Source organism: Macaca nemestrina, chromosome 20 (assembly GCF_043159975.1).
Source record: "Macaca nemestrina isolate mMacNem1 chromosome 20, mMacNem.hap1, whole genome shotgun sequence".
Lineage (NCBI taxonomy): Eukaryota > Metazoa > Chordata > Mammalia > Primates > Cercopithecidae > Macaca > Macaca nemestrina.
The window spans coordinates 9906132-9920966 of record NC_092144.1 but is presented as its reverse complement, the minus strand read 5'-3'; the positions used below and the strand labels follow the sequence as shown (position 1 = coordinate 9920966).

At 54.7% G+C, this 14835-nt stretch overlaps 1 protein-coding gene across 5 annotated transcripts in view; it reads right to left on the bottom strand.

The window, feature by feature from the left end:
• Nucleotides 1–14835, bottom strand: part of LOC105486933 (phosphodiesterase 4A) — a 53355-nt gene that overhangs the window by 6265 nt on the left and 32255 nt on the right. For 4 of the 5 annotated variants that reach the window (XM_071087103.1, XM_071087102.1, XM_071087104.1 and 1 more), the window contains 11 exons: nucleotides 14286–14322; nucleotides 14000–14070; nucleotides 12493–12542; nucleotides 12204–12316; nucleotides 8232–8325; nucleotides 5193–5416; nucleotides 3802–3900; nucleotides 3541–3705; nucleotides 1922–2021; nucleotides 1473–1627; nucleotides 1147–1269 (listed from right to left, as the gene is read on the bottom strand). In XM_071087103.1, coding sequence (XP_070943204.1) covers nucleotides 1147–1269; nucleotides 1473–1627; nucleotides 1922–2021; nucleotides 3541–3705; nucleotides 3802–3900; nucleotides 5193–5416; nucleotides 8232–8325; nucleotides 12204–12316; nucleotides 12493–12542; nucleotides 14000–14070; nucleotides 14286–14322 — 1231 coding nt within the window. Of the gene's footprint in view, nucleotides 1–1146; nucleotides 1270–1472; nucleotides 1628–1921; nucleotides 2022–3540; nucleotides 3706–3801; nucleotides 3901–5192; nucleotides 5417–8231; nucleotides 8326–9819; nucleotides 10219–12203; nucleotides 12317–12492; nucleotides 12543–13999; nucleotides 14071–14285; nucleotides 14323–14835 lie in introns of those variants that run through there. The other variant, XM_071087106.1, reaches the window with a different exon arrangement.

Here is a 14835-nt window from a genome sequence, read left to right as displayed (position 1 = left end):
TTGCAGGGAACCAAGGTCTGTGCACTCCAGCCTGGGTGACAGAGAGACCTGGTCTCAAACAAACAAACAAACAAAAACAGAAAAGAAGAAAGAGAAGGAGAGGAGAGGAGAGGAAAGCGGATCTTGCAATGTTGCTCTGGCTGGTCTCAAACCTCTGGCCTCAAACAGTCCTCCTGCCTCAGCCTCCAGAGTAGTTGAGATTATAGGCATGAGCCACCAAACCAAGCCTCTTAGGCTTTCTTATCTCCCACCTGGGGAGGGAGGGTGTGGGGAGTGGGGAGAGGAAGTGGGGAGAAGAGAGAACAGAGGAGGTAGCAGGGAGAGGTATGTGGAAGATGGAGAAAATATGGGGGGAGTCAGAAGGAGGGTAAGGGAAGGGAAGATGGAGAAGATGGTGAGGGAGAGGGACGGGGGACCTGGAAGGGGTTGATGAGAAGACAGGAAGAATTAGGGGAAATGGGAGGAAATGGTGGGAGAGACGGGAAGGAGAGAAGGGATTGGAAAGTGAGGATGGAGAAGCGGACAGACAGAAAAAGAAAGAGGTCAGGTGTGGTGGCTCACGCCAGCTATCCCAGCACTTTGGCAGGCCAAGACAGAAGGATCACTTCAGTTCAGGAGTTTGAGACCAGCCTGGTGACATAGTGAGATCCTAGCTCTCCTTTAAACATACAAAGTAAATAAAAATAAATTTAAAAAAAGAGGGCGGGGCGCGGTGGCTCACGCCTGTAATTCCAACACTTTGAGAGGCTGAGGCGGGGTGGGGGGGGTGGGGAATCACCTGAGGTGGGGAGTTGAAGACCAGCCTGACCAACATGGAGAAACCCTTTCTCTACTAAAAGTACAAAATTAGCTGGGCATGGTGGCACATGCCTGTGATCCCAGCTACTCCAGAGGCTGAGGCAGGAGAATCACTTGAACCTGGGAGGCAGAGGTTGCAGTGAGCCAAGATCGCGCCATGGCACTCCAGCCTGGGCAACAAAACCAAGACTCCGTCTCAAAAGAAAAAAAAGAAGAAGAAAAACGAAAGAGACAGGAAGATGGGCCACATGGGAGAAAGAAGCTGAGGAAGGGGCAGCTAGCTACCCAGACCTAAAGGTGTGGCTGGGGGAGTGTCCCGCCTCCTTAGATGATGGGGCGTGGGGGCACCTGGATGCGGTCGGAGTAGTTATCCAGCAGCAGGACCCCCGAGCTGGTCACTTTCTTGGTCTCCACCATGGTCTTCAGGTCAGCCAGGAGGGTCATGTGCTTGGACATGTCCGTGGCCAGCACCTGCGGGCAAGGGGGCGTCACTGGGGCTGCTGACCAGACTGATCAGACCACCAGACTGACCCGGGCATCCGAAGTTTTCACCAGGTAGAAGCCGCCCGCTCTGTCCAGGATGAGGGTTCCTCTGGGACTCAGACCCACTCCTCCCCAAAGCCCTCGATTCCAAGGCTTCCTTTCCCGCTCCGTCCCACCCCAGCCCCGCCCACCATGTCGATGACCATCTTGCGTAGGCTCTGCCGCTGGCGCTTGCTGAGGTTCTGGAAGATGTCGCAGTTGTCCTCCTGCAGCAGCTTGAAGCCCACGGCCAGGTGGTGATTCTCGAGCACCGACTCATCGTTGTACATGAGCGCCAGCTCCGAATCTGCAGCCCAGCCCGGAGGTCAGGGGAGGGCCCACGTGTGCAGCCCCAACCGCAGAAGGGCCAACTCCGCCCCGAACTAGCTAACCCCTTCTCAGCCTGGGCAGCCTCGCCTCCAGCCCAGTCAACTACCCCAGCCCGGCCATCACCTTTCCAGTCCAGCAAGCCCCACCCCCAGCCCCGCCAGCCCCGCCCCGAGCCCCGCCAGCCCCGCCTCCAGCCTAGTCAGTTCCGCCCCAAGCCTGGCCAGCCCCGCCTCCAACTCAGCAAACCCCGTCCCCGGCGAGGGCCACTCACTGGTGTTGATGAGGAACTGGTTGGAGACCCCAGGGTGATCTACATCGTGTATGGCAGCCGCGAAGAGGGCGGCGAGAATCTCCAGGTCCGTGAACACTGCCTGGGAGAGAGAGACGGACGTTAGAATAACAGAATTGAAGCCATGCATGGTGGTGAGTGCCTGTAGTCTCAGCTACTTAGGAGGCTGAGATGGGAGGATCACTTGAGCCTAGGATTTCAAGGCCAGAAGTTCAAGGCCATCCAGGGCAACTTAGCGAGACCCTGTTTCAAATTTAATTTTTTTTTTTTTTTTTTTTTGAGACGGAGTCTCGATCTGTCGCCCAGGCTGGAGTGCAGTGGCCGGATCTCAGCTCACTGCAAGCTCCACCTCCCGGGTTTACGCCATTCTCCTGCCTCAGCCTCCCGAGTAGCTGGGACTACAAGCGCCCGCCACCGCGCCCGGCTAGTTTTTTGTATTTTTTTTTAGTAGAGACGGGGTTTCACCGTGTTCGCCAGGATGGTCTCGATCTCCTGACCTCGTGATCCGCCCGTCTCGGCCTCCCAAAGTGCTGGGATTACAGGCTTGAGCCACTGCGCCCGGCCTTAATTTTTTTTTTTTTTTTTTTTTGAGACAGAGTTCTGCTCTTGTCGCCCAGGTTGGAATGCAGTGGCACGATCTTGGCTCACTGCAATTTCTCCATCCTGGGTTCAAGCGACTCTCCTGTTTCAGCCTCCCAAGTAGCTGGGATTACAGGCGCCCACCACCACGCCTGGCTAATTTTTAAAATATTTCTTGTAGAGACAGGGTTTCACCACGTTGGCCATTTCTGACCTCAGGTGATTCACCTGCATTGGCCTCCCAAAGTGCAGGGATTACAGGTGTGAGTCACCTTGCCTGACCTCCCCAATTTTTTTTTTTTTTTTGAGATGGAGTCTCGCTTTGTTGCCCAGGCTGGAGTGCAGTGGCACGATCTTGGCTCACTGCAACCTGCACCTACTGGGTTCCAGCAATTTCCTGCCTCAGCCTCTGGAGTAGCTGGGATTACAGGCGTGCCCTACCGCGTCCGGCTAATTTTTGTATTTTTAGTAGAGACAGGGTTTCACCATGTTGGTCAGGTGGGTCTCGAACTCCTGACCTCAGGTGATCCACCCATCTTGGCCTCCCAAAGTGCTGGGATTGCAGGTGTGAGCCACCGTACCTGGCCTAAAACATTTTTTTTTTTTTTTAATAAATAAGATTTTTGGCCAGGCACACGCCTGTACTCCCAGCACTTTGGGAGGCCAAGGCAGGTCAGGAGTTTGAGACCAGTCTGTCCAACTTGGCGAAATCCTGTCTCCACTAAAAATATTTTTAAAAACTTAGCCAGGCATGGTGGTGGGTGCCTGTAATCCCAGCTACACAGGAGGCTGAGGGAGGAGAATCGCTTGAACCCGGGAGACAGAGGTTGCAGTGAGCTGGGATCGTGCCACTGCACTCTAGCCTGGGCAGCAGAGCGAGACTCTGTCTCAAAAAAAAAAAAAGAGAGAAGCAGGGTCAAAAAGAGATGGAGGTCAGAGTACCAGGGTCAGAGAGACACACAGGAGCCTGAAGAGGCAGTCACAAAGACAGACGGGGACGGGGAGACAGGGCAGTCACTCACATCTAGCGCAGGCGTGGCCAGCAGTACGTGGGTGGACTGCAGTACGTCGGCAGCGTGCAGGCTGTTATGGTAGGCTACGTCAGCGTGGTAGTGATCCTCCAGCGTCAGCATGTATGTCACCATCGTGTCCACAGGGATGCGGAATTTCTTCAGCAGGTCCCGCTCCTGAGAGCAGGCAGGGGCAGGGTGGTGACCTCTGCTGGCCCCCAGCGTGCCACTCTGAGCCCCTCACCCGGGCCCACTCCCAGCTGTCCCCATCACCTGGAATATCATGTACATGATGCAGGTGAGCGAGCGGCCTCCGGCGTAATCTGACACGCAAAAGATGTTCAGGCCCCACTTGTTCAGGTTCTCCAGTTCCTGGTGGAGACGGAGGCCAGAGGTCAGTAGCCTGTAAAACTCAGGGCCCTGGAGAATATTTCCTAGGAGTTTGAAGCCTTGGTCTGAAGGAAGCACCATTATTGCTCACCCAGTGGGTGACAGGTTCAACAGCACAGAATGTACTGCCCTCGTCCTACTGGGCTGCAAAATAACGAAAGCAATCACAGCCACTGTCTTTTGAGCACTTATGATCTGCCAAGTATTGCTCTAAGTACTTGATCTCATTTGGCAGGTGAAGGCACCAAGACTCAGAGAAGCAATGTGACTTTTCCAAGATCATGCAGCTTATAAGTGGCAAAGCTAGGGTGGGAACCCAGCACGACAGGCCCCCAGCACAGCTCAGCCTCTTAGCTAAGCTGTTCACCAGCCCCAGAGGAGAAAGGAAGAAGGGCTTATTTTCTATGCCTCTCCAGAATCCAGAAAACAGCCAGCACATAGTAGCTGCTTAATAAACACCAGTTGGCCGGGTGCAGTGGCTCACGCTTGTAATCCTAGCGCTTTGTGAAGCTAAGGCAGGTGGATCACTTGAGGCCAGGAGTTTGAGACCAGCCTGGTCAACATGGTGAAACCCCATTTCTACTAAAAATACAAAAATTAGCCAGGTGTGGTGGCACATGCCTTTAGTCCCAGCTACTCAGGAGGGTGAGGCAGGAGAATCGCTTGAACACAGGGAGGTGGAGGTTGCCGTGAGCCGAGATCATGCTACTGTACTCCAGCCTGGGCGACACAGCAAGCCTTCATCTCAAAATAAATAAATAAATATAAATAAATAACTAAACGCCAGGTGACTGAACGGAAGATTCACTGGAGGAGGTGGCTCAAAGAGGGTTACAATGAGCCTCGGCTGAGTGAGCCACCAAAGATGGATCACTTCCACTGCCACTGTCTCCTGGAAGAGCTAGGAGTGAAACCCGGGTCTGGACCGTTGGGGACACTATGGGGGCGCAGTCTGGATCAGTGTTACTGGTCTGTACGCCAATCCCCCTGCAGCTGGGAGTGTTGCCTGCTAAGACTCACAGCTGCCCACTTTGACTAGTCCCAACAGGAGCTACGTGGAAGAGGTGATACGTCCACCCCTGGGGACGGCCCCCAGGCAATGAATGATACAGAGGTACAAAGCGCCAGCATGCTTGCCTCAAGATGGGCTCAAACCCTCACCTTAGGCTCTGCTTCTAGGAAACCTGGCCTAAGACATAACCCAACACCCAGTCTTTCTCGGGGTCCCAGGAGACCACCCCCTCCAGCCCTGCCCCTACTGAGCCCCCACCCACTTGGGCCAGGAGCTCTTCTTGATCAGTCTTCACCCCAAATCGGGGAATGTTAGAGTTGTTCAGGCTGTTACTATGCATCAACTTTTTCACCCCTGTGATTTGGGACATGGGCTGTAAGTGTGGTACAGGGGGCGGGGGCGGCTGGGACGGTCTTGGTCGCAGCGCTTGCTGTTTTTCTCGTTCCTTCATCGTGGGTGACGGGATCTCCACTTCATTCTGTTTGTCTGCAGAAGATGGGAAGCGGGAACAAGTGTGAACACCCCCTCCACCCCTGGTGGCTCCCTTATCCTTCAGCCCTCTACCACGTACGGGGAAGGCTCACCTGAAAGGGCAGAACCCTTCCAGTTGTGATGCCGTTGGCTACCCAGAGTCAGGAAACCAGAGGGGATGTGGGAAATCTTCTGGGAGGTGGTGGGCTGGAGTAGGGGCCCAGGGCTCTGGGATGGCCCCAGTTGATCATCAGATTGGGATGGAGAGTGGCATGGGAAGTCAGGAAGTGAGGTGGGGACGCCAGGGAGAGCCGCTGCCTACCCCGACAACCCAGGGAACCTTTTTGGGTGGGGAAGACCCTAGCATGGGGGTTAAGAGTGCTGGTGCGGGGGGTGGCATCGCTGGGAAGAGAGAGGGAAGGGTGGTCTCTGGCTCCATGTCCCTGCCCCCCCCACCCACCTTGGCACCAGCCTGCCTAGGGGACAGCCCCAGGAGCCCTTTTCCTGAGCTTTCAGGGGCTCCCAGAGCTTCCCCAAGGTCACCCATTGTGACCTGGAGCTAGCTAGTCAATGACAGGGCCTAATACGGGTCATTTGCATGCTATGCTCCCATTGGGTGGATCCTCAGAACTCAGAGACACACCCCACCATCACTGATGGGAGCACTGGAAACTCCGAACACTTTTTTTCTTGAGACAGAGTCTACCTCTGTTGCCCAGGCTGGAGTGCAGTGGCACAATCTCTGGCTCACTGCAGCCTCCACCTCCCAGGTTCAAGCAATTCTCCTGCCTCAGCCTCCTGAGTAGCTGGGATGACAGGTGCCCGCTACCATGCCTGGCTAATTTTTATATTTTTAGTAGAGATGCGGTTTCATCATTGTGGCCAGGCTGGTCTTCAACTCCTGACCTCAAGTGATCCGCCTGCCTTGGCCTCCCAACATGTTGGGATTATAGGCATGAGCCACCACGCCCAGCCCCAACACTTTTCTTGAGCTTGTCTGGGTGGTTCCTGAATTTGGGGGCCTTTGGGGTGTGGTGATAAACTGCCAGGATTAAATTATCTTGAGTTTTGGGGGACATCTTTAGCTTGAGCATTTTGAGGAACCCATGAACTTAAGGGTTCCAGTGAATCTGGGGTATTCTGGTGCATTTGGGGTTCCACTGAATTAGGAATCTTACAGGTGTTTGTTTTTTCGAGACAGGATCTCAGCTCTGTAGCTCAGGCTGGAGTGCAGTGGCGCAATCATGTCTCACTGCAGCCTCGAACTCCTGGGCTCCAGTGATCCTCCTGCCTCAGCCTCCCAAGTAGCTGGGACCACAGGCACATACCACTATGTCCGACTAATTTTTTATTTTTTTATTATTATTATTACTATTATTTTAGATGTAGTCTCACTCTGTCACCCAGGCTGGAGTGCAGTGATGCAATCTCAGCTCACTGCAGCCTCCACCTCCCAGGTTCAAGCAATTCTCCTGCTTCAGCCTCCTGAGTAGCTGAGATTACAGGCATGCGCCAACACTCCCAGCTAATTTTTGTATTTTTAGTAGAGACAGTGTTTTACCATGTTGGTCAGGCTGTTCTTGAACTTCTGACCTCATGATCTGCCCACCTTGGCCTTCCAAAGTGCTGGGATTACAGGTGTGAGCCACTGTGCCTGGCCTAGTTTTTAATTTTTTTGCAGAGACAGGTTCTCACTATGTTGCCCAGGCTGGTCTTGAACTCCTGAGTTCAAGCGATCCTCTTGCCTCAGCCTCCCAAAGTCCTGGGATTACAGGCATGAGCTGCCTCTTCCTGCCTCTTACAGGTTCTTAAGCTTGATAATCTTCTAGAGATTAGGGTTCTAAAATTTTGGGAGTCTACTGAATTGGGGGGGTCATACCAAGTTTGGAGATCCTATTGAATTTGGGGGGTTTTTCAGTTTGGAGGTTTGCTAAAGTTTGGGGGCCTTTTGTGGACTCGGAAGCACAGAACTTCCCTTAAGTTTGAGAACTCTACTGAGTTTGGGCATCTCTCTTGAGTTTGGAAGGGAGTCAATCCAAGTTTGGAAATTCTATTGAATTTGGGGTTCTACTCAGTTTGGGAGGCTTTCCAGCTAGGAGGCTTTTTTTGGTTTATTTTTTGAGACAGAGTCTCACTCTGTCACCCAGGCTGGAGTGCAGCAGTGGCGTGATCTCGGCTCACTGCAACCTCTGCCTCCTGGGTTCAAGTGATTCTCTTGCCTCAGCCTCCCAAGTAGCTGAGATTACAGGCACACACCACCACGCCCAGCTAATTTTTTTTTTTTTTTTGAGGCAGAATTTCACTCTTGTTGCTTAGGCTGGAGTGCAATGGAGTGATCTCGGCTCACTGCAACCTCCACCCGCTGGGTTCCAGTGATTCTCCTGCCTGAGCCTCCTGAGTTGCTGGGATTACAGGCACCCACCACCATGCCTGGCTAATTTTTTGTATTTTAGTAGAGATGGGGGTTTCACCATGTTGGCCAGGTGGGTCTCAAACTGCTGATGTCAAGTGATCCGCCCACCTCAGCCTCCCAGAGTGTTAGGATAACAGGCTTGAGCCACCGTGCCTGGCGCTTGGAGGCTTTTTAAAGTTTAGAAGGGTGTCCAGCTCACGGATGATTTCAAATATTGGGTTCTATAGAAGCTGGGGGTCTCACAGAGTTTGAAGGCATCAGCAATGTGAGGGCTGTTGGATAGGGTGACTTTGACCTTTGGGGAGTTGAGAGTCCGAGTCCGTAAGAAAATGTGACCAACAGGACCCAGGGTCAGAGGCAGACCCCTCTCTACCCCAAGTGTCCCCCCTCCAATCCCATGTGCTTCCCCTCACTCACCCAGGAATGTTGTGGAAATGTACTCTGAGACCTGGTTTCCCGACCTGCTCATTTCTGACAGGTGTGTGAGTTCACGGTTCAACATCCTCTTGAACTAAGGTAAAGAAGTCAACAAGGAAGAAATGATGGGGGAAGCACAGTGGTGGGGAGGGTGTCAGTCCTTCCCAAGAACGCCTAAAGACCCCATGAGTCCCTCCTATTTTTCTGCTCAGCCAACAGAGGCCCTATAAGACTGCTGGGGGGTGGGGTCAGCCCTTCCTCTCCTCCCAGCTCTGGATGGAGGTCCCCAGGTTTGGGGAATCATGACCAACATAACCCTCCCTGCCTGAGGAAAGAGGGGCTCCCCTCCCCATTTCCCCCAAGGAGGAGCCACAGGGGCACCTGTGGAAGGGAGGGGCTCCTGCCTAACAGGGAACCAATGGGGAAGCAGGAGAATCCCGTCGCCATGGCGATGGGAGTCTCCTTAGCAACTCCCCCTCCAACCAGCTGCTGAGCTGGGGAAAAGGGGGGCAAGCCGGAGGCCCCTTAACCCTTGCCTTCCCAGAGCTGCCCCCGACCCAAGTCTTCCCAGCCATGGACCCCAATCCTGGGAGTCCTGGCTCCTGGCCCCCAGCTCAGTTTGGAAAAAGGGAACGTGATAACCAAGCTCTGGGGGACAAAAAGGTTTGGCTGGGGCTGGGGAGAATGGTGAGCTGAGGAAATCCCAGTTTGATCACCCAGGGGAGGGGGAGGGGGGTTCCCATCCTAGCCCCCTCTCCCCCAACCCCAGAGAGGTGGATAGATGCACGGATGAACAGAGTATACCCAAAATCGGGCTTGGAGGCCCCTCCTGGTCCCCCCATGCCACTCTGCACAGGCCTCTGCTGTGACATTGTACACAGAGGAGAAAGGGCATTGGCTCCCCACCCCCAAGCTCTGCCACAGCACCCCAAAAACAGGAGCAGACTCTGTCCAGGGAAGCAGGAGGGACACTTGGCAGGAGGGGTGAGCCTGCATGGCCCATGCTGGGACAGGGAGCTCCCTCCTCCCAGTGCCACCCAGAGACCCTGGGTGCAGAGACACACACATCCACACAAGATGGACCCACAAAATATCACACAACCACACACACAATCACAGGCTCTCGGTCCTACACAGCGTCACACAACCCAGACACACAGATCAAAGGGCATGCAAAATAAGACAGTCACTGACATTTGGGGTCACATGTCCCCAAAATATCAGGCAGCTCTGGGCTCAGACACACAGCCCAACACACAACACCACAGTCAGAGCTAGATGATCTTAGACAGGGCCACACTGTGACCCAGGCAAACAAGCCTACACTCAGGCAGACACACACCATCGCAGACACACACACATCCAGGCACTGACACAGTCACACCCAGTGAGGGACCTGCAGTCCACCCCCAGGGAGAGTCACACACCCCCAGCTGCCCGCCATCCACGCCCAGCCCTGGGCCACACACAGAGACAGTCACAAGGCTTCATCTCCAGGCCACACACGTGCACAGCTTCACACACAAGCCCACACCAGGGGCCCAGCTCGCCGGGATGCCTGCCCACCCACTACCCTGCACTCTCCTACCTGGTCCCACCAGCCCACCAGCCACGGCTTGGAGCAGGTCTCGCAGAAGAAATCCACCAAGGGCATCTTGGAGACTTAGCCCGCCTGGGGCTGCTGCACACGGAGGCTGGGCTTGGGGAGCCCCGGGGTTAATAACCACCGGGGAGGGGGTGCCGGGCAGGTGGGTAGTGGAAGGGGGAGCCGCGGAGGGGCCTGGGCCGGCCCAGCAGGGCTGGGGGCTCCCTTCCCCTCCGCGCTCCCGGCGGCAGCGCTGGTTACATGGTCCGCTAGCCCTGGGCCCCAATGGGCCCCCCCGTGGTGGTGGGTGGAGGCGGTGGGGGGTCCGTGCCCATGGGAGGGGGGCAGGGCAAGGGTCCCAGGAGAAGGCTGCGGAGCTCTGTGTGTGCACCCGTGTGTGTGCGTGTGTGCTCACTGCAGCACTGGCAGGCTGCATGGGATGTCAGGTGGTGCTGGGGGTGGGGGGGCGTTAAAGGGGCATCAGAGACCATGGGCCTCAGCCAGAACCTAGGTGGGCTGTCCACATCAGGACCCGTCCCCTCCATGGACACACCCAGAGATAGAAACACACACCCACTTTACATTCACAAACGTACAAACACCCTGAGACACACCTTCCAGGGACACCCACACACATCCAGGCACTTGACACTTGAATACACACAGATACCCAAATGCTTTCTGTTGTACACTTATAGCACACACACACACACACACACACACACACACAAACCCGGAGACAGTCACAACTCTGATATCCAACACATATACAGGTGCACAGCTAAGCATATAGCAAATGCCTTCAGACACACCCCATCCAAGGGCACAGACCCACATCCAGACCTACATCCAGACCCACACCTAGGGACAGACACCGAGATGCCAGTCACAATTTTTTTTTTTTTTTTTTTTTGAGATGGAGTTTCACTCTTATTGCCCAGGCTGGAGTGCAATGGCACGATCTTGGCTCACTGCAACCTCCGCCTTCTGGGTTCAAGCGATTCTCCTGTCTCAGCCTCCCCAGTAGCTGGGATTACAGGCACCATCCACCACACCCGGCTAATTCTGTATTTTTAGAAGAGATGGGGTTTCTCCATGTCTCTAACTCCCAACCTCAGGTGATCCGCCTGCCTTGGCCTCCCCAGCCAGCCACACTTACAGACATACACTAAACAAACCCACAGACACACTTTCCAACCATTGCAAATATCCACTGTCCTTGGACACAAACATACCCCAACAAATCCATAAGGAAATACACTCACAGATGCAGAAATACACACACACACACACACACACGCACACCATTGCAGAAACACCCTCAGACCCATATCCAGAGACACAGCTACATTTCAGATGCTTGATCCACCCTCAGGGACACAATCGCCCTCGGACTGGTATGTTCCCATACAAGCCTCCACCCACTGCTGTAAGCACCCCCCAACAAAGACACTCACACCTACAGATCATTTCTTGATAGACACCCGCCCACAAGGGCTGCTACCACTCTCTCCAACTCCAGGAAGCATCATTCACACATACTGCCCGCTTCCTGAATGGTGTCCGTTGGAGTTGTGCAGTGCACGGTCTGCACAACTGTACATGGGAGCCTTGCAGTCACCCCTGCAGCCCTGCAAACACACACACATTCACAAACACATAGAGCCACACATTCAGTTTCCCATCTGGTCCAACTGTCTCCTGCAGACATGTGCACCCCTCTGGCAGAGCCCCACACACCTATAGCTCTGCATAATCACCCGTGCACACCTATACACCCTCCACAGGTACACACTGGCGTGCCACTCTTCAGAATCTATTGCCAACACACGAGCACTGCAAATGCGTAGCCAATAGACCAGCAGCTACACAGGCCTACAGCCACAGATACACCTCTGCAGACCATAAAAGCATAAAGCCCCCCAACGGAAACGGTCACCTATTGATATATGCACAACCAGACGGACACACCCCACCCCACAACACACATCAGGCTCTTCCAGCCCTGGGGAAAGTCAGAATCTACAGGAGCTTCAAGCCTTGAAGCTGCCGTCCAGGGATTGGCCCCACCCAGGGACTGACCCCATACCATATGCCCTACCCAGAGATTGGCCCCACCCTCATGAGCCACGCCCAATAGTAGGCCTCGCCTACAAGCCCAACCTAGTGGTTGGCTCCACCCATAGGGCCCATCTCCACCAGACCCCGCCCAGGGATTGGCTCTGCCCTAATCAGCCACACCCAGTAGCTATCTCCTCCCACAGGCACAACCTAGTGGCTGGCTCCATCCGCAGGCCGCGCCCACTGCTCGCATCCAGTGGTTGGCTCTATCCACTGGCCCCGCCCCCACCAGCCCCGCCCAGGGGTTCTGCCCACCACCTGCACACCTTGTGCGAGGCCATCTCGCTGACAGAGCGGTAAGTTTGCATGGTCTCCAGCTGCTCCAGACACCAGTCCAGCTCTTCCAGCGTCTCCCGGGCCAACTGCTGACACGTTTCTTCTAAGGAAGGGGCAGCCAGGGTAGTGACTGAGAAGGTCTGTAGGCAGAAGCCCAGAGGCCCCAGCCCGCGGTGAAGGGGTTCACCAGGTGAATGGACTGCTGGGTGGGGAAGTGGCTGAGGGACCCCCACTGGGGCAGCAAGAGGGGCCCCTTCCCACCCCTCTGGGCTTAGCTACCTGACAGCGTGGCCTTGCAGACAGGGGTGGGGCCGCCCAGCGGGGACCGCCTGCAAAAAAAAAATGGGGCTGCAACATCAGCCTGGGTCCCCCCACCAGGTCCCTGCCTCCCGCTTTCCATGAACAGTGCCAATTTTCATTTGTCTGAATGCTCGCCGTGTCCTAGGGACGCTGCCATGTACTCTGCCTGCAGCCTCAATGAGCCCCAGAAAAATCCATTGTATAGATGTGGAAACTGAGGCTCAAGGAGGTGAAACAGCTTCTTCAAGACCACGTGGCTGATCTGCTTTAAGATCAGGTCCTGGGTTTCCAAGATCTCTGCTCTCTTGACTAACTCCCCACAGATCCTCCAAGCCCCTAAGGATGTCTCTATCTCCCACGCCTAGAAGGACTGGCAGCTCTCAGCCACATCTCTTGCCCTAAAACAATGAAGATCCACTCCTATGTATTCTGCCCTTACTACGTGCAGGGTAATATTCTAGCACTTTCTAGACATCATCTCTCCTCACAGCAGTTATCTAAAGGAGGCATTGCAATCCCCACTCTATTTATCTATTTATTTTTTGAACCAGGGTCTTGTTCGGTCACTGAGGCAGGAGTACAGTAGTGGGAATACGGCTCACTGCAGCCTCAATCTCCTGGGCTCAAAATGATCCTCCCGCCTTAGCCTCCTGTGTAGGTGGGAACCACAGGCACATGCCACCATGCTGGGCTAATTTTTTGTTTGTTTGTTTGTTTGTAGAAACAGGGTCTTATTTTGTTTCCCCCAGGCTGGTCTTGAACTCCTGAATTCAAGTGATCCTCCTGCCTTGACCTCCCAAAGTGCTGGGATTATGGGCATGAGCCAGCACGCTTGGCTGTGATCATCACTTTACAGAGGGGCAACAGAAGCACCACGGAATGCCATTTGCCCAGCAACTTGGTGTCAAGGCCCAGGGTGGGCCTGGGGACTGTGGCTGTGGCCTCACCACCATGCATCCAGACCCCTAAATCTTTATTTATAAAAACCTCTGGGCTGGGCGCGGTGGCTCACACCTGTAATCCTAGCACTTTGGGAGGCTGAGGCAGGTGGATCACCTGAGGCCAGGAGTTTGAGACCAGCCTGGCCAACGTGGTAAAACCCCATGTCTACTAAAAATACAAAAATTAGCCCGGTGTGGTGGCGCATGCCTGTAATCCCAGCTACCCGGGAGGCTGAGGCAGGAGAATCACTTGAACCCGGGAGGCAGAGGTTGCAGTGAGCCGAGATCACGCCACTGCACTCCAGCCTGGGTGACAGAGTGAGACTTGATCTCAAAACAAACAAACAAACAAAAAACAACAACAAAAACACTTTGTGTCTTAGGTGCCTGAGCTGCAATGGCTCTCTGGCTCTCTGGGAGCTGTTGTCCAAACAGAGGTTCAGAGAGGTCACCTGCCTACCCGAGGTCACACAGCAGCACTGAGAGCAGAACCTGGGTATGCTTCACCTTATGATCACAGCTGTTGCAGCCCAGCCTTCACTTACTTGTTAGTGGGAACGGGCACATTGGTCAGGAGTGAGAAGTTGCTACGGACGCTCCGGAGGCTGGCCAGCACCTGGGATGGGGAGCGACAGTGAGGACTGGGGTCCCCCCAGAGAGGCAGCGGGGCTGGGCCCTGTCCCCAAGTGTGGCAGAGCATTGGAGCCGCTTCTCTCCTTAACCATTTGGGAGGGGGTCTCCCCAGAGGGGCGGTGGGGCTGGGCCCTGTCCCCAAGTGTGGCGGAGCGTTGGATCTCCTTCTTTCCTTAACCATTTGGGAAGAGGTCTCACCTGAGCAAACGGTGTTACGATGAGGTCTTCAGCGTGCCTGTGATTGAGGACAGAGGCAGGTCAGGGGTCCGCAGAGTATCAACTCTCTGGGGTAGATGCCCTGTGAGGCTGGACCCAGGGAGGCTGAGCGGGAGGGAGGGGACTCTGTGGGACCTAGGGAAAGAACACTTGTCCTGCATAAGGGTGGACATGTGTCCAGAGCTGATGGTGGAAGAAATGGCAGTCAAGGAGGGTGGCTCAGGTAGGTCGGGGGAGAAGAGACAAAGTGGAAAAGGGAAGAGAGGAGAGGTGAATATGGTTGGGATTTTTTTTTTTTTTTTTTTTAGGCAGAGTCTCACTCTGTCACCCAGGCTGGAGTGTGGTGGCGTGATCTCAGCTCATTGCAACCTCCGCCTCCCAGGTTCAAGCGATTCTCCTGTCTCAGCCTCCCAAGAAGCTGGGATCACAGGCATGTGCCATTTTGCCCCACTAATTTTTGTATTTTTAGTAGAGACGGGGTTTCACCATGCTGGCCAGTATGGTCTCAAACTCCTGGCCTGGAACCATCTGC